At 34.8% G+C, this 17,944-nt stretch overlaps 3 protein-coding genes across 4 annotated transcripts; all 3 read left to right on the top strand.

Moving 5' to 3' along the window:
- Nucleotides 1–2,524: 2,524 nt before the first annotated feature.
- Nucleotides 2,525–5,705, top strand: LOC116119773 (sugar transporter ERD6-like 5). The gene is made up of 18 exons (XM_031405703.1): nt 2,525–2,762; nt 2,907–2,969; nt 3,069–3,158; nt 3,254–3,313; nt 3,409–3,474; nt 3,569–3,634; nt 3,735–3,810; nt 3,900–3,964; nt 4,047–4,139; nt 4,249–4,329; nt 4,414–4,498; nt 4,591–4,634; nt 4,725–4,787; nt 4,873–4,932; nt 5,046–5,099; nt 5,200–5,259; nt 5,350–5,464; nt 5,571–5,705. The coding sequence occupies exons 1-18, from the start codon at nt 2,589–2,591 to the stop codon at nt 5,690–5,692; spliced, it is 1,437 nt and encodes a 478-aa protein (XP_031261563.1). The 5' UTR covers nt 2,525–2,588; the 3' UTR covers nt 5,693–5,705.
- Nucleotides 5,706–9,143: 3,438 nt separating this feature from the next.
- On the top strand, nt 9,144–13,613 carry LOC116119770 (sugar transporter ERD6-like 5). 2 transcript variants are annotated; one of them, XM_031405697.1, is made up of 18 exons: nt 9,144–9,397; nt 10,312–10,374; nt 10,678–10,767; nt 10,855–10,914; nt 11,098–11,163; nt 11,247–11,312; nt 11,389–11,464; nt 11,555–11,619; nt 11,723–11,815; nt 11,922–12,002; nt 12,091–12,175; nt 12,286–12,329; nt 12,401–12,463; nt 12,543–12,602; nt 12,685–12,738; nt 12,917–12,976; nt 13,061–13,178; nt 13,275–13,613. In XM_031405697.1, the coding sequence occupies exons 1-18, from the start codon at nt 9,197–9,199 to the stop codon at nt 13,397–13,399; spliced, it is 1,470 nt and encodes a 489-aa protein (XP_031261557.1). In that variant the 5' UTR covers nt 9,144–9,196; the 3' UTR covers nt 13,400–13,613. The 2 variants fall into 2 exon arrangements, with proteins under 2 accessions (XP_031261557.1, XP_031261558.1); XM_031405698.1 differs by having other exon boundaries at nt 9,167–9,320.
- A 573-nt stretch (nt 13,614–14,186) lies between these two features.
- On the top strand, nt 14,187–17,847 carry LOC116119809 (sugar transporter ERD6-like 5). The gene is made up of 18 exons (XM_031405733.1): nt 14,187–14,426; nt 14,732–14,794; nt 14,890–14,979; nt 15,091–15,150; nt 15,287–15,352; nt 15,433–15,498; nt 15,575–15,650; nt 15,730–15,794; nt 15,935–16,027; nt 16,138–16,218; nt 16,317–16,401; nt 16,491–16,534; nt 16,613–16,675; nt 16,756–16,815; nt 16,900–16,953; nt 17,043–17,102; nt 17,195–17,309; nt 17,409–17,847. The coding sequence occupies exons 1-18, from the start codon at nt 14,232–14,234 to the stop codon at nt 17,534–17,536; spliced, it is 1,464 nt and encodes a 487-aa protein (XP_031261593.1). The 5' UTR covers nt 14,187–14,231; the 3' UTR covers nt 17,537–17,847.
- The last annotated feature ends 97 nt before the right edge of the window (nt 17,848–17,944 follow it).

Here is a 17,944-nt window from a genome sequence, read left to right on the forward strand (position 1 = left end):
TACAGTAACATTCAAACTCTTACTAAAGAAGACAAGAATTTGTCAATTCCAACTTTCTGGGCATATGCATTTCGAAAGGTATGATTAACCATGGACAATTCAGGACTACTAGAGAACCTTAAACAACTCCCTGAAGACAGAATCCTAGACTTGTCCAGCGGATATATGCTCGTTCACTCATGGTGACCCTTTCAACCAGATTCTATTTCTCCCTGTGGCCATGTCATGACTTTCTGACCTTTCGTTGGATTATTTGAAATTTTAGGTTGGAGTTGCGCTGATGTTAATGCAACAATTTGAGGTGTTAATGGAATTGAACTTTATTCGAGTCTTATTTGAAGCGCAGGTAGAAAATTTTCTTTTCCTATTTATGATACAAAGTATGAACATGATATAATAAAGGCAAGAATATCAAATTAAAAGTTTAGTTTATGCCAGGTTTTTCAGCTAAGTTGGGATTACAGCAATGGCTATGTTCAGGTAATGCAAGAATAAGTGTGTATTTCAGTATTGGTTTCTTCATTATGTATTGCTAAGACACTGGAAAATTTCCTCATACAGATTCCTATGACCATACTTGGTATACTATTAATGGATAAATCCGGAAGGGAACCGTCTACTGGTGAAAGGCTATAATGTTTTTTTTTCCCTACTGGGTGTTCTTGAATGTAAAGCCTTTGCTGATTATATACTGCTGCAGAGTTCTTCTGTGGGAACGTCATAGGCAGCTTACTCGCTGGGGTGTCATTCTCATTGCAGGTTCCTTCCTAAAATTTTGTTTGTTCCAGGACACTTGTCTTTTGGTATTGTTCGTCAACTTCACTTCCTGGAATTTCCAGTAAAATCATGTTTTAACGTGATCAGGACCACAGCTATGGAAAAAAGTCACGCCGGTTCTAGTGTTTGTTGGATAATGGTAAGACATGGACACATAAATTTTCTCTAAATTTGCACTCAAATACCATTGCTCAGTTTTCTTATGTCGAAACTAGTAATCCAAGCATGGTCAATACAGTTGTTCATTTTGCATCCAATTCCTGATACTGAAGAGTAGGAATCATATTCTGAATTGGTTAAGCGTATGTGGAAGTAATTGATTCTGCAATTAGGTCTATAGCGGATCATTTGGGCTAGGACTTGCAGGAATACCATGGCTCATAATGTCAGAGGTTAGTAACTTATCTCGCTTGATTTCCGGTTTCAAAAGAACATAATAAAAAACTAAGAGTTTATCAATCCAACAGATCAAGCATATTTGTAAAAAGCTGAGACTATACGAAAATTGCTGTTTCAGATCTTTCACTTAACATAAAGGAGTACGGCACGCCTTGCCTCTTTTCGGTAATTTTTTATTGCTCTTTAAAGTATTAATTGATTTAGGTACTTACAGAATTTAATTATAAGAATAGATTCTTAAAAATTTCAGCTATTGTTCCATGCTTGGTGTAAGTAGTTAGCGTATTCTTCATTCCCGAATCCCCTAGATGGCTGGCTAATCCTGCTACAAATTCTAATTTGTCTGACGAATTAGAATAATAGATTCATTGAAGCATATATCATAGACTAAGGGGCGAAGACTTGAAGAAATACAAGCAACCCTCTTTCACCAATAATATGTCATTAGGAAACAAGTAATAATTAATTTAGGGATTAGATATGAAAACCTTAATTAGCTTCTCTTTCTGATTCATTATTAATTACTTGGAATAAGAGTGGCAAACCAGAAATATTAAGTGTTCAGAGTCCAAGGAAGAGTAAACGACTTTTTCCCACCCAAGGTTTGTCTTAATAACCCTTTTCCACCCAAAAAATTTTAAAATACCACTTTTCCTCCGAAGGTTTATATTCCGTTAATGCCCAAAATACCCTTCACTTTCTTAGCTAGCTTTCGATGAGTTACCAGAAGTCAAGGTAAGAGGAGTTTTGTAGAATGGAGGTTAGTAAATCTAATGGTGGTGACCAATTGAATATTCGTCACCGAAATCAGCCGGAAATTAGCTAAGAACAAGAAACATTAGTTTTGCAGTGATCGATAATCGGCGAGAAATCAGATGTTGGAGTGAGAGGAGTTCTGTAAAGAGAAGACCAGAAATTCAAGTGGTGGTGACGGAGAGAATTTTTGCAATCGGAATCGACTTTGGATAGTAACAGAATATTAACTTTAGTTCGAAAAATGTCATTAAGGCAAACCTTGTGTGGGAAAGTAGTCTACTCTTTCAAGGAATTAGATAAGTAGTTGGGCATGTGATAAGTTTGGAAACTAGGGTTGGTGAGACTTGCAGATGGAACCTTTTTTTTTTTTTTTTTTGTTAAATGGATTGGGACAATTATTTATATTATAATAGATTAATTATGACTTGGGAGACCCACCCCAATGCGTAAATTGTTTGATATGAATCAAAGTCAAGAATTTAACATAAACAAATGATTTAAACATAAACTAGTTTTGGGTAGATTTAATACTTTATAAACCTACGAATTGTATCAAACTTTGGAATGTGAATGGGGTAAGTAGTGGGATTCAATTTCCAATACAAATGCCACCTCTTTTATGATTACCTAAATCCGCTCCATTACCTGTTCTTAAAATGAGGAGATCACAAAGCTTGGAGGAAGGACTGTTACCAGGTTCTTCAATTCTTGAATCAAATCATACTGGTGATGGCAGTGACATTACTGAACAAAGTGATTCTTCTGCTACTCCCATTGTTGTGTTCAGCACCTTCATTTCTATATGCGGTTTCTTAGTTTTGGGCTGTTGTGTAAGTAGTTTCCTTTGGTTTATGGTTCCTGTTGAATTGCATTTTTGAATTAAGTTTAGACTTAATAGGCATTTTTTATAAGCCATTAATGTAATGAAAATCAAGTTTTAATGACTGGTATGATGTTTTATTGTTCTTTTTTAGGCTGGATATTCGTCGCCTACTGAAACTGAAATCATGGAGGACCTTGGCCTTTCAGTCGCAGAAGCAAGTATTCTCTGCGCAAGAAGTCATTAATTGTATAAAGAAGACCACAAAAATTTAGCAAATTTATGTTTGTTTTGATGTATTTTTGTCTCTCTGCAGTACTCTGTTTTTGGTTCGGCATTGACCATTGGAGGACTGGTTGGTTCAATAGTAAACGGGAAAATAACCGATCTCATTGGTAGGAGAAAAGTAAGTTTTTTTTTTTTTTTTTTTTTCTTTTTCCTTCTAACCATAAATTTTCAAACTTTAAAAAACTTCAACTAATTAATGATCTTATGAACCAGGCGTTCTGGTTAGCAGATTTCTTCTTCACCATTGGGTGGCTGGCAATAGCATTCTCCAATGTACAATTCATTCTCAATTTCGAATAAATTAAACTTAGAAATTGGAAGAAGAACTAATTTCATCTAAACTGATCAACTAAATGCTTGTTTTCTAGGCTGCCTGGTCCCTGGATCTTGGAAGATTATCATTGGGAATTGCGATTGGCCTCACTTTTTATGTGGTAATTTTACTAAACGTTGCAAATTATAGCTCAATAGTTCATATGACTGATTGATGGAAGCATGACAGTAATTTGCACTCTTGTTTTAAAACAGGCACCTGTATATGTTGCAGAAATTGCACCTAAGAATATTCGAGGAGCATTAACATTGGTTAATCAGGTTAGATTTTATCATTTTATAATGTATTAGATAGTACTGTTATTGGATTCGGATCTAGCCAACTTATTGATCATTTAATAATATTCGTTCAAGTTTATAGTTGATGGTGACAAGCGGTATATTACTGATGTACGCTCTTGGAACTGTTGTTTCCTGGCGTACCTTGGCTCTAATCGGTAATTTCTTCTAGCCCTTATAGAAATACTAATTGATTTAGGTACTTACAGAACTTTAATAAGAAGAACACCATTCCTCAAATTTTCAGCTGTTGTTCCATGCTTTGTGCAAGTATTGGGTATATTCTTCATTCCTGAATCCCCTAGATGGTTGGTGAGTCCTATTCTGAATATTTTGTCTGACAAATTGGAGTCATTGAACCATATATCATAGCTCGATCTGTATTTAACTGCAGGCGATGGTTGGTCGAGAGAAAGAAATAGATGCTGCTCTACAGAAACTTAGGGGAAGGACTGCTAATATTTCTCAGGAATCAGCTAACATCAAAGTGAATATTTTATTTCTTAATCTTGAATTTCAACTCAAAGGAAAAAAAAAAATTCATTTAGAAGTATTGGCATATCCCACCTGATATGTTTGTTTCTTTTATTCTGCAGGTTTACACAGAGGCCTTTCAGCAACAATCCGAAGAAGGAATCTTTAACCTGTTCCGGCCCAGATATGCTAATGCACTCATAGTGAGTTTATGAAAAAGAAAACAATTATTTTTGTGGTAAATTTTCTTCTGTGAATTAATTCTCTGAACTCTGCGATTGTTTTAGGTGGGAATTGGGATTATGTCATTGCAGCAATTGGGAGGGATTAATGCCATTTTGTTTTATTGCAGTTCCATATTTGAAGCAGCTAGTAAGTGAACAGCCTTCAGTGTTGCTTAATGTTTTTATTGATAAAGTTTAAACAATTAGTAAAGACTGATATGAATCTTTATTTCATGAAAGATTTTTCAAGTAAAGTGGGGACTATCTCCATGGCTATTATTCAGGTAACTAATTGACTCTTATAAACTGCAAGTGAATTAAGAGATTTTTCCATCTGCAATTTCATATATATACCAATTGAAAATCTTGTGCAGATTCCGGTTGTTCTTGTATCTGTTATCTTAATAGACAAATCCGGAAGAAGACCACTTCTTATGGTTAGAATTCATGCTATAAGAACTTCATTTTAAGTTTCTTGAAGTATAGCAATAAGTGAATACACAAGTTTCAAATGTCATGCAGGTTTCAAGCTCCGGAACATGCTTCAGTTTCTTCCTTCTTGGCTTATCATTCTGTCTGCAGGTTTCTCCCAAAGCAGAAATCTTCATATTTTGTGTCTGTTTATGATTTGAAATGGTAAAATTCACTAATAATCTTTACACTGAAAACTCTTTGATATGTTTGTTCATGATCAGTATCACAACTATTGGAAGGAGATCACTCCAGTTTTGGTTTATATTGGCATAATGGTAATACAATACTGAAACTGAATTTTTTTTTTTTTTTTTTTTTCCTGAAAATTAAATAACAAGGGCTGATTGATGCTGCAATCATCATATATGTATCCAGGCCTATATAATAAGTTTCTCCATAGGCATGACGGGGTTGCCAATGGTAATAATGTCCGAGGTATAAAATTCTATCAGAGTTTGATTCTACATTCAGTTTGGTTCATCAGTGTGATTGAAAATTTGAGAAATGACCAAGCTTCCATTTAAGGTATTTCCCATGAACATCAAGGGCTCAGCTGGAAGCCTTTCAACTTTTGCCAATTCTGCATGCGCTTGGGCTGTTGCATACACTTTCAATTTTATGTTTGATTGGAGCCCAACAGGTATGTATTTTTTAAAACCAATCCCCTCCATTTTTTTACATCTCTCGATCACTTTTTCTTTTCTTTTTTTACTATAATTTAAAATATTCTATCCAAACAATTGCAGGAACATTTTTCATATACTCTGGCATTTGCGCTTTCACAATCCTATTTATTGCAAAGCTTGTGCCAGAGACTAATGGGCGAACACTTGAAGAAATACAAGAATCCATGACCATCTTTCACTGAGAAAACACGCATACATTTACAGTCTAGTGCAATAATCATAAAAGAATAATACCAGATGTACAGATTGACGTATCATCTAATGAATGGATGAATGTATACAAAAAGTTAATTCCATAAGTATTAAATAAATATAGATGAATGAGTCGTGTCACATCTGGAGATTTAAGTTTGGATATTATATGTTATAATAGATGATATTTTGATATTGGATACCCACCTCAATGCATGTGATGGTGACAGAAATTCTAACCCTGATATATTATTGGAAATGATTATGAAAATTGATATAAGTTTAACCAAATCTTTTGAACATAATAAACCAGAGATATCTTCTATTATATCAAAAGAAAATACGTCTAGACCCAGAGATTCTAAACAGTAACATCAAAGTCCTAAACATTTTCAAAATAATAATAAGAGTTTATTACATTTTCCACCCTAAGATTTCACTAAACAAACTTCCCTCTCCTGTATTTCAAAAAACAATTTACTTCCCACTGTCAAGGCTATGTTTCGTTATAAAAAGATAGTCAATATTTAATTGAATAAAGATAAGCTGACAAACACAATTCACAAACTTCTTTCACAAATATTGACGTGACAGTTCGTAATTGGTCAGTTCGCATTTAGATAGACAGGATCCGTTATTGAGCAGATGAGACATATTGCAAGTTGATCAATTACGAGCTAACATGTTATGTTTATGAGAGAAAATTAGTAAAAAGAGTTTATGAGTTTAGTATCACAGTATTTAATTTTACTCATGGTTTAATTTATTAATTTATTTATTTTTTAAGGCAAAGACCCCATTTTTTTCATTCAGTCTTATTCTCATCTGAACAATATGGTGGACTTTTATACCACTCTGGGTTAACTTCTTCTTCACTTGCAATAATTATGCCCTTGAAGTGTTGAAGTTATAATTCAACGGATGATTGGGTAAATCCAATTTTGTTTTTCAGTGCAGAAATGTCAATCCGAAAAGACATCCAGAGCTTGAAAATATAGGACTTCAACAAGAGAGAATAAATTGCAAAAGTGTTAATCGAAAAGACATCCACGGTTGTTTGATTCAGTAAATATTGTCATATTAACGAAAATAAATTATTTCGAGGATTACTAAAATGTATTTAGTCGATTGTAATAAATTTATCGTGTATATTATGTAATTTATTAAATTGTCTTCTTTTTTTAATATTAATATAATATTATTTTTGTTATATTTTTAGTAATTCTTTTAACTCCCTACGTTTGAGATATTGCTAAAACATCCTAATCACATAAAAGTTTAATTTCCAACCAAATCACCCCCATCCATCCCAAGTCACTGTTGACTGCCTGCACCATCACCGATGGTGACGACAATGGTCGAAATGACATACTAACAGTCAAATCTGATCGGCTGTATACCGATCTATCCATTTCTGATGGATCCAGCCGAAAATTGCCAAATCTACGGCCAGATCTATCATGGATCAGAGTTTAAAAATATAGGACTTCAAAGAGAGGGAATGAATATTAAGTATAAATACGTGAGACTGAAGGGCATAAATTAAACTAAACTGTTTCTCTTAAAAATTCCTGCTCACTGTCAACCTACTTTTTTATTTATATTTTATACCCCAGTTGCAGCTAGTGCTACTTTCCATGTTTGAATTTCCATCTCTTTCTTTTAAGAAAACACGTGAGGAGAAGACATCACAAAATTCTTATACACAGAAATTTGGTAAGACTTAAATAATGTCACTCGTATAATCATCTCCAAAGAGCTTCATTGCAAAATTGCAATGGATGAAAATGCATCCGATACCTAAAATTCAACATTATTTAGGTGTAAAAGTTTAGACAGATAGATCTTACAATCTTTTTCTTTGAGTAGATCATTAAACTATATAACTATTACCTTTTTCTAAATAGTACTATAGCAAATGACATATTCCCACCCGATGTTTAGCGAAATCCCCAGTTGATACCCTTGATTGCATTTATTCAAAATTCTCACCCTTAAAGTAATGTCATTTCCTTTATTTTAACAGATTACCAACATTTTATTATAGCATGACGCACATTAACATGCTAAAATGCGTTGACGCTTTCTTTGGTAGAAGATGGGCTCATTTTATCAAAAAGTGACTCACTTTAGCAATGTTCAAGTCGGCAGTTTTTGGCTTTTTCTGGCCGATTCTAAAGTCCAAAATCACTTCCGAGACCACAGTTAGACTCTATACAACCTCTTCTACAAACCTTATACTTTCACTTGCTAACTTCACTTACCGTTTCTAACCACTTATAACAGTAACTAACGGTGTTAGTTTAAGGATAGATATCTAAAATAAATTCAATCAAGGATATCAACTTAGGATTTTGCAAAACCTTGGTTGCGAAAATGTCATTTACCCTTTTCAAAATAATGATTGATTAGAAATGGCAGATATTGTCTCCACATGAATGATTTAGTAAAGCCACCACTCACCAGGCACGTTTTCAAGAAGCACAACTAGCTACATAAAAAATTCTCCACATGCTCCAACCGTAAGTCATACATTATATGTATGAAAACATTGTTGCTGCCCCTTAAACACCCCAATAGTTTGGAAATTATCTTTAACATCCTCTACAACTATAAGTATCACTAAACATTGACCTTCACTCAACAATAGTTTCCAAACTATTGGAAGTGTTTGTTAAAGTAGAAAAATTTCAGTGAAATAATTTATTAATTAAAATTAAGTTTAAAATGACTTAAAATTAGATGCTATTTTTTTTTAATATAGGTCCATCACAATCCAACAAATTATTTGAGATTAAAGTTTGTCGATGTTGTAATTTGCACTAATGAGAAGTATGTAGGATCTGTGGTAGAATCTACGTAGAAGTTTATATAAAACCCGTGATTTTAATGTTAGATCAATGGATAAATAAGAAATCAAGCAATAGTACAAGAAAGATATTTTTAAAGTGACTTGGATGTTAGGTGCAAATCCTACGTCCACTATTCTTGTATTATTTTCTCTACGCACAAGTGCGGGTTACAAAGTATGAATGCAAAATCAAATCCCTAATCTGAATAAAAAGTAAGCTTATATACTATTACAATGAAAAAATTATAAATAAAGTCAACCTAAAAAGAATGACATTTGGTGTGAATCCATGCTTCATGGATTATTGTGACAAAATTTAAGTCAATATTTGTATGGGTGAGGTATGCAATAGTAGAGGAAACCAGCGATAATTCTTAAACTACGAGTAGTGGTGGAAATAGTCTAAAAGTTAGGGGACTGTAAAGATATTATCGCTAACTAATATAAAAATCAGTCAACTAACAACCATCTTTACAATGAGCCTTTAGAACACCTGTAAGTCCATGACAGTTCTCTATCTCTGTCAGTCTCTCACCAAACTCTCTACCTGACCTATTTGATTCATCTTTCAAAACTTCTACTCATTAACATGTTTCTTAATTGCAACATGCTCCTCTAGCTTTCCTTTTCAAGAAAACAAAACATGGAGAGAGAGAGGTTGGAGGAGGGACTACTCCTACCAAGGTCTTCACTTCCTGAACCAAGGCCTATTCTTCACAGCCTCGGCAATGGCAGTGGCAGTGACTGCGGCAGTGGCATACCACAAGGTGATTCTTCTGCTACAACTGCTGTTATTCTCAGCACCTTGGTCGCTATCTGCGGTTCATTTTGTTCTGGGTGTTGTGTAAGTAATTAATAATATATATATTCTTTATTGTTATTTTAGCTTTCTTTAACAGTAGCTGCGCCAATAATGCGACATTTTCAGGCAAAAACACCAGAATAAATTGGGAAAGTTCTTTCGTCTGATAATGTCTAGTGAAAGATTTTCTTTTGGTTGGTGGTAATGTAATGGTCCCGTTATGATACTGGTGTGTCCTGAAATTACTTGTTTAGTTCTTATTCTTATATAATTAGTTAGGCTGGGAAGAGATATGTTAGTGGGATGACCTTACCTGATAATGATAATTTAGAGCACTTCAGTGGTCATGGCTTCTTGATTTATAGGGAATATGTGATAGTAACAGTAGCATGGAGACAATGGACTCAATACAAAGGCCAAACTTGAAGGGGTTGGGCCTGTCTATTGGAAGCGTTGTGATGCCAGCTGACCCAAAGGTTTAGGCCAGATCCTGCCAAATGCCAATGGCTGTGACACGATAGATGTAATTGTCCCTGTCTACTCTTGTATGGGACTCGGAAATTACAATCATCATATATTGTGTTATCCTTCCATTCTTTCTAATAGGACAAATCAAGAGTACTACTTTAGTTGAGTCCTACTAAATGAGGTAAGTAGGACAATACATGGTAATCGTAATTCTCTAAATCCCACTAGAAAAAATGGGTAAAAAATATGATAGTAAATAACATTTTCTTACTCAGTTTTGAATATGAAATTTATATCAAAAAAGCTGACATGCATATACGATTGAAAAGGTGCCAAAAAATTTGACTTCATTAATACATGTGTTATCATTTTCTATATATAAAATGTCTAATGAAATTCTATCATACATTGCTGCCTTTTGAAATCTTTTGCTCTCTATGTCTCAATTATTATGATTGCTTCCTTAAATGCAAATTTTATATATGCAGTCAGGATATTCATCACCTGCTGAATCTGGAATTATGGAAGACCTTGGCCTCTCAGTGGCAGCAGTAAGTGTTCTTCCCTCTTGACCAAACTCAATTTCATAGTAACACATACATCCATATATGTATATGCAGATTTACATTAATTTCATGTGCAGCTGTGTTCTGATGGATATGTAGTGTCAGATTAGTGTCACAATATGACTACACAGATTAAAGTATAGGCAAAATGTAAGAGATAAGACCTACCTTGGGTTATAAATAACCTGAAATAATATGAAAGTTCAGGGAAACATTGACATCATTTGATTCATCCTTTCTGTAATTGCATGGTCATAATGTTCCGTCTCCTTTTTTTTAATCGTGCAGTTCTCAGTTTTCGGCTCACTACTCACAGTTGGAGGAGTAATAGGTTCATTAATAAATGGGAAGGTAGCGGACCTCATTGGTCGAAGAGGTGTAAGTTATTCTGTTGCTCTCTAAATGCAGAATAAAATCATTTTCAACTTTGAAATAGTAATGGTATTCAATCAACTTTATGAGCAGGCTATGTGGCTTTCGGAATTTTTCTTCATTGTTGGATGGCTTTTGATAGCATTCTCAAAGGTTACTTCTCTTTTCCTTCTCACCTGCCCACAATTATGCTTTATTTGATTGCCTACATGAGTTATTAGTTAATCAATCTAGATTGTAGAGGCAAAACTTTTTTTCTGAATTGAAGTTACATGTCAAGCTACTTAGCTACTTGTGTATACTAATATATACCAGCACATATGTCATATTTGAAAGGACGCTTGGTCACTGGATCTTGGAAGACTGTCGTTGGGGATCGGAATTGGGCTTATCGCTTATGTGGTAGGTGTCCTGAACAAATCCATAGTTGCTTAATTTAAAATATGAAATGTGTATGACAGAATGGTATCATTGTCACAAGACAGGCACCTGTATACATTGCAGAAATAACTCCAAAGAATATCCGGGGAGGATTTACAGCAGCTAATCAGGTATAATTGAACCATTAAAGATTGTATTATTGATTCCATTAATTATTTATGAGCATCTTCTTTGTCAAGTCTGCAGTTTATGATAGCTTTTGGCCTTTCACTCATGTATTTCATTGGAACTGTTGTTTCCTGGCGGACCTTGGCTCTGATTGGTAGATTCTTATTGCCTTTCTATTGCTTAAATCAGTTTTAAAGGTATCTCTGAATGAATTTCTTATCTTTTTCTCTGATTTAATTTTCAGGAGCGGTTCCAGGTCTATTGCAAGTTGTTGGTTTATTCTTCATTCCAGAGTCTCCTAGATGGCTGGTGAGTCCAATTCAGGACTTTGTACTTTTTTCTTTTTTTTTTTTAAACATTCTTCACAGAACTTATTTTAAACAATTCAATTGATGCTTAAGACTGTGTGCAGGCAAAGATTGGCAGAGAGAACGAATTAGAAGCTACACTACAGCGTCTTAGGGGAAAGTATGCTGATGTTTCTCAAGAAGCTGCTGACATCAGAGTAAGTTTCCAACTTATCTATGTTCAACTAATGAGAGGAAAATAAAATTTTGAAGTTTTAATACTCCTAGCATAAAAATAGAAATAAGGATCTTGTTTTTGTGCAGTATTATACCGAAACCTTTGAGAGGGATTCAGAAGCTAGATTCTTTAACCTGTTCCAGCGAAGATATGCTTATTCACTTGTTGTGAGTATTTACATTTGAAGTTGCAAACAAGCCCCTTATGTGTAGTTAATCATCTTTGATCTTTACATGTATAATTTGATTGGTTCAGGTTGGAGTTGGGCTGTTGATATTCCAACAGTTAGGAGGGACGAATGCAATTTGTTATTATGCTAGCTCCATTTTTGAAGATGCTGGTAGACTAGCTTCATTTCCATATTCTTCTTTTACTTTTTCATATAACCAATGATTTCATTGACCAATAATATTAATGGACATGTTTATATGAGATTTTTGTTTATGACAGACTTTTCAAGTACGTTTGGGACTATATCAATGGCTATCATTCAGGTACTGGGTTCAGAAATTTATGTAAGATTTTGCTATTAGTGATCATGAGACTCATAGGAAGTCTTTTGCAGCTCCCCTCTGTCGCTTTATCTGTACTTCTCATTGATAAATCTGGAAGAAGACCACTTCTTATGGTATGGCTCAACGCAAGAAATCTTGTTTTGGAATTGATTAATTCAGAAAATTTTTGGTGAATTCTTTTCATTCTTGCAGGCATCTACTATCGGAATGTGCATAAGTTGTTTCATCATAGGGTTGGCATTCTGCATGCAGGTTTGTCCTGGAACAGAAGTTTTAACCATATGCTACTCCTCTTTAAACACTTCTTTTAACAAATTCACAATCATTTGTGCAGGACCTTAATCATTGGAAAGGGATCACTCCATGGCTGGTGTATATTGGCATAATGGTAATTCCCTGTAACTCAAAACCGTCTTATTGAAACTTGTCATAAACATTTTTTTCATTTCCTCCCTGAATGCATTACTAGTTTAGAAGGAGAAAGGAATTCTCACAAATGTTTATTCCATTCTATTTACTTGAGAATTTCAAATATATTAAAGTGAGTTATATATGTGTGCAATCAGGGTTTCAGTGTAGGTTACTCAATAGGCATGGCAGGACTACCATGGGTTGTATTGTCCGAGGTATGTGATCATACGAAGCCCTATATGTTTTTCAGTAATATATTAACTGCAGTAGATAAATGAGATGTTGAGCTTTCATTTCAGATATTTCCTATAAACATCAAGGGCACGGCGGGAAGCCTAGCAACTGTACTCAACTGGTCAAGCTCTTGGGTTGTTTCATTCACTTTTAATTTTATGATGGACTATTGGAGCACAGGAGGTATCTGAAACCAACCCTCCCTCTCCAACTCCCTTATTCTCCATCGTCTTGCTCTCTCTTAATACTTATACAAGCATGCATTGGTTACTCTCACAGGAGCATTTTTCATATTCGCGGGCTTTTGCGCTTCAGCTGTCCTGTTCACAGCATTTCTTGTACCAGAAACTAAGGGGCGAACATTAGAAGAACTACAAGCATCAATTACACATTTTTCAGACTGAGAAACCACTTTTGATATTAGAAATTTAGTGCCAATAACATGTTTGAGTTGAATAATTATTGTATCATCATTGTATCATCATTGAATCACATGAATGTGTGATGAACTTTTCTTCTAAGAGTTTTTATATGGTTCAGTTTTGTAATGCAAACTTAACCAATTGGAAAGCAGTGCCTTTCTTTTTTCCAAAAATGGAATACAGTGTTCTTACTGCACTATAGTCTACTCTCTACAATTCATATTTTGATGCTATCATAATTCTATAAGTAAATAATTTATGATAATCAAACATTATGCTTGCAAATACTTGAAAACCATCTGCTAAAAAGTATAATATTTTGCCTGTTTGGGTCCTTTTTGATGAAATTTATATGCTCTCATTCATGACCTTCCAAAATAAAAATATATATCTTATAGTTATCTTAAAAAGGTCAGCATCCTTTGTATTTTATCACAATATCTCATTGACCTCAGCATCCTAGTCGTTCCAAGAAAGGAAACTTCACTAGCCAGTCCAGTAGTGTATCTTTCTACAGTATCTTTTAATTTTATCCAGACATTCTGAATTATGGTAGTGACGATGGTGACTCCTAAGAAATTGTCATTTTTTAAGGTATATGAGTTGTATCTATCAGATCACAGATTAACACACAAGGAAAATACATAAAGACAGGACAAAAGTGGGGCCTATCTACATAAATTTTCCTGCACTTTTTGTCTTTTACTTTAGCTATTTCTCTTGTCTTCTTGTTCTTAATCTCAAATTAATATTATTTCACAAGAATCAATACTATTAGTTCTTAGTTGGTTGTAATCTGTCGGTAGCATAGGAGATGGACAAAGAAAGCATAACTGAAGCAGGGTTATCAACTTCTCTGCTTGAAGAGAAGTCTGAGATCCTTGGAGACAGTGGTGGCAGCCATGGTGGTGATGGTGGCAGTGATGAGAGTGGAAGTTCTTCAGCCACAAGTGTGGTTGTGCTCAGCACCTTTGTTGCCGTCTGCGGTTCTTATGTTTTTGGTTCTGCTGTAAGTTTATACTGTCTTGATTCTTGATCTTATGGCTCAAGTTCTTGTTAAAAAAATGTCAAAAGATCATCTTCATGATTATAACAAGGGTAGCGGAAAAACATGTTGATATGTAACACATTTAGTCTTGTGGTGGATGTCAATGAATGAGTAGGTATACTTTAAGCAACAGACAATCTTTGGCACTTTCATTAGTCAAAAATGAAAATCAGCCTAATTTCAGGGATAAGGTACTCACATAGTTTAGGTAAGTAGTATGATTATTTGCATTTTGGGCTTAACAAATTGTTTATGTTGATTTGCAGGTGGGATATTCATCACCTGCTGAATCTGGAATAACAAATGATCTGGGTCTCTCTGTTGCACAAGTAAGCATGAACTATGAACTTTAGTCTCTTTTTTTATTTCCTTAGAATTGCCCTTTATGATTTTCCTCTGTTTTTACATTCTGATCATCCAACAGTATTCACTTTTCGGGTCAATATTGACGATTGGAGCAATGCTAGGTGCAATAATGAGTGGGAAGATAGCTGATTACATTGGTCGAAGAGGTGTAAGTATTTCCCATCAATCCATGACTATTTCCAGCCATTTTGTAGAATTTCAGTTCTTTTCTTCTATCAAATTTCTGATTTCTCTCAAATTTGGATGTCCTGTTAAGTAGACAATGGGCGTCGCTGAGATATTTTGCATCATTGGGTGGCTTGGGATAGGATTCTCAAAGGTACAGATTTTTGGATTCTATCTTACCACCTTCCCAATCTAAGGTTTCATTGTTCTGTTCTTGCCTTTATGATTGCCAATATTTTTATAATTTATTCTAATTTGCATATACTTAAAAGTTCAGTGTTTTTTAAAAGGTTGATTGGTGGCTAGACGTTGGAAGACTGTTGGTAGGATATGGGATGGGCCTCATTTCTTATGTGGTAAGTGTTGAGAATGTTCTGGTTCATGTTTTATTACACATTCAGGTGCAAGATAAAATTATTCTGAGTCCTATTGACAGGTTCCAATTTATATTGCTGAAATCACACCTAAAAATCTTCGAGGAGGGTTTACAACAGTCCATCAGGTAAGGTCCAAACATCATTAATTTTCTAAGTCTTTATGAAATAGTCCCTTATGTAACTCTTTTACTGATTATGCAGTTGATGATATGTTGTGGTGTGTCAATGACATATCTCATCGGAGCTTTCCTGAACTGGCGGATTTTAGCCTTGATTGGTAATTTTGTCTGCTTTTTGATGTTCAGTTGTATTTGAGGCAGTTCTGTAACAGTGGAGTCTTTTTAATTTCATTTCAGGTACTATTCCATGTCTTATTCAACTTCTCGGTCTATTCTTCATCCCAGAATCACCAAGATGGCTGGTGAGTTATGTTGGTCAATCCCATGGCCTAAAGGCTTTGAAATCTGATAGGCTTATTGAACATACAACTAAACTTAGAAGAAATATGTAAATTTCATTTTCTCACGGTGCAATGCTTAAAAGAGATGTGACGATTTGCAGGCAAAGATTGGTAAAGCAAAAGAATGTGAAGCTGCCCTGCAGCGCCTTAGGGGAGCAAATTCTGATATTTCCGATGAGGCAGAAGAGATTAGAGTAAGTTTTAAACATTATTTACATGAGAGAGACTGCCACTCTGATTTCTAATAAATTTTTTTTTTTTTCTTGTACAAACAAGAACTATTAATGGTTTGCATGTTTTACAGGATTACACCGAAACCCTTCAAAGGCTTTCTGAAGGTAGCATTTTTGAGTTATTCCAATGGAAATATGCTCATTCCCTCATTGTGAGCTTCTTAACTCAACTTAGTGTGGTGTGTTGTTGCTGGATCAATTTTTTCTTATTAGCTATCTATCTTGGTGTACCACTCAAAATTGTAATAAGGTTGGTGTTGGCTTGATGGTACTACAACAATTTGGAGGAGTCAATGGCGTTGCATTTTATGCAAGTGCTATTTTCATATCAGCTGGTATGTCAACACACGTTATAGATGATTCCTACGATTAACTGGTTAAAAGGAAAAGAGAAAGTGAATGCACTCCTCTGATGTTATTACAGGGTTTTCGGGTAGTGTTGGGATGATAGCTATGGTTGTGGTTCAGGTAAATTGACTCTTTACTGAAATTCAATTGTTGCACTCTGCTCATAGGAAATGAGACATTTCAAATTGGCTTCTGTAGGTTCCAATGACATTGCTGGGAGTACTTTTGATGGACAAATCCGGACGAAGACCACTTTTGCTGGTTAGAAGCTCAAGAATGTCTTTCCAAGTTTGTGGTGCAGTCAGTCTAATAGGTCTGCTGAAATCTGCTAATATTTGCAGGTGTCTGCAGCAGGAACATGCTTGGGTTGCTTCCTCACTGCATTATCATTTTTCTTGCAGGTCATAAAGTTAAGAGTACTTATTTATACTTTTGCTCTGTCAATTTATGTATCTTTAATTAAAATATAAATCTTGTCTTTGCAGGATCTCCAACAATGGAAGGATGTAACTCCTTTTTTGGCACTTGTTGGAGTGCTGGTAATGAGCATTCACTTGGAAGCTAAATTCATGGCATTTGACGGCTGACACGATCTCTTTGTTAATGATCTGTTTGATTGTGAAATTAGGTATACACAGGATCTTTCTCACTAGGCATGGGAGGCATACCTTGGGTTATAATGTCCGAGGTAAACTGAAGTCCATTTGAACTTTGCTTCATTCGGTTGATGATATTCTGAATGGAGTTTGATATCACAAGATGAACTTTCTAATGTTTCAGGTATTCCCCATAAACATGAAAGGCTCAGCTGGAAGCCTTGTGACATTGGTTAGCTGGTTAGGTTCTTGGATTATATCCTATGCTTTCAACTTTCTAATGAATTGGAGCTCAGCTGGTAATGCTGAAACATTAGTTTTCCACACTTGACTTATAACATAAGATCAAACTGTCATATTCGATATCATTCACTCATTTTCTTTTCATGATTTACCAGGAACATTCTTCATATTCTCAACCATTTGCGGCTTAACTGTCCTATTTGTGGCAAAGCTAGTACCAGAAACCAAGGGGCGAACTCTGGAAGAAATACAAGCATCAATGAATCCATTTTCAGCAAGATGATAAATTAGGATCTTGCTTTTTGTTGCAAGTGTTAATCTTGTTCCTTGTTAAGAACATTACTGTAATTCTTCGACGATACAATTTACCAAAAAACCTAAAAAAAAAAAAACTCACACAATGAGCTCAACCAAGAAGTTTCCGGGCCAAGTGTTGAGATGATTTGGTGGATACTAGTTGCCACACAAAAACACAGTTATGTGAACCATAGTAAAGCTCTGAAATTTCAACATTCCTAATAAACCTTACCTTCATCAGGAATGTAATATGGTACACAACTAAAATTGTTTGCAGGGCCAAAGTTCTGCAACACCTTCCACCTGCTTTTGTGTTGTTCTTTTTAATCTCATATTTGGGTAATAGATCATGTCGGCATGAAAAACAAAGGTGCTCTGATCTTATTGATGTTCA

Source organism: Pistacia vera, unplaced genomic scaffold, assembly GCF_008641045.1.
Source record: "Pistacia vera cultivar Batoury unplaced genomic scaffold, PisVer_v2 Contig906, whole genome shotgun sequence".
NCBI classification, from domain to species: domain Eukaryota; kingdom Viridiplantae; phylum Streptophyta; class Magnoliopsida; order Sapindales; family Anacardiaceae; genus Pistacia; species Pistacia vera.

Excerpts from the sequence above, each read along its gene's own strand:
- LOC116119773 (XM_031405703.1), top strand. The coding sequence starts at position 2,589 with ATGAGGAGATCACAAAGCTTGGAGGAAGGACTGTTACCAGGTTCTTCA. Across the intron at positions 3,159-3,253 it reads ATCTCATTGGTAGGAGAAAA|GCGTTCTGGTTAGCAGATTT; the intron begins GTAAGTTTTTTT and ends CTTATGAACCAG. Across the intron at positions 3,314-3,408 it reads TGGCAATAGCATTCTCCAAT|GCTGCCTGGTCCCTGGATCT; the intron begins GTACAATTCATT and ends CTTGTTTTCTAG.
- LOC116119809 (XM_031405733.1), top strand. The coding sequence starts at position 14,232 with ATGGACAAAGAAAGCATAACTGAAGCAGGGTTATCAACTTCTCTGCTT. Across the intron at positions 14,427-14,731 it reads CTTATGTTTTTGGTTCTGCT|GTGGGATATTCATCACCTGC; the intron begins GTAAGTTTATAC and ends GTTGATTTGCAG. Across the intron at positions 15,795-15,934 it reads CAGAATCACCAAGATGGCTG|GCAAAGATTGGTAAAGCAAA; the intron begins GTGAGTTATGTT and ends GACGATTTGCAG.
- LOC116119770 (XM_031405697.1), top strand. The coding sequence starts at position 9,197 with ATGGAGAGAGAGAGGTTGGAGGAGGGACTACTCCTACCAAGGTCTTCA. Across the intron at positions 12,003-12,090 it reads GATATGCTTATTCACTTGTT|GTTGGAGTTGGGCTGTTGAT; the intron begins GTGAGTATTTAC and ends TGATTGGTTCAG. Across the intron at positions 12,330-12,400 it reads TATCAATGGCTATCATTCAG|CTCCCCTCTGTCGCTTTATC; the intron begins GTACTGGGTTCA and ends AGTCTTTTGCAG.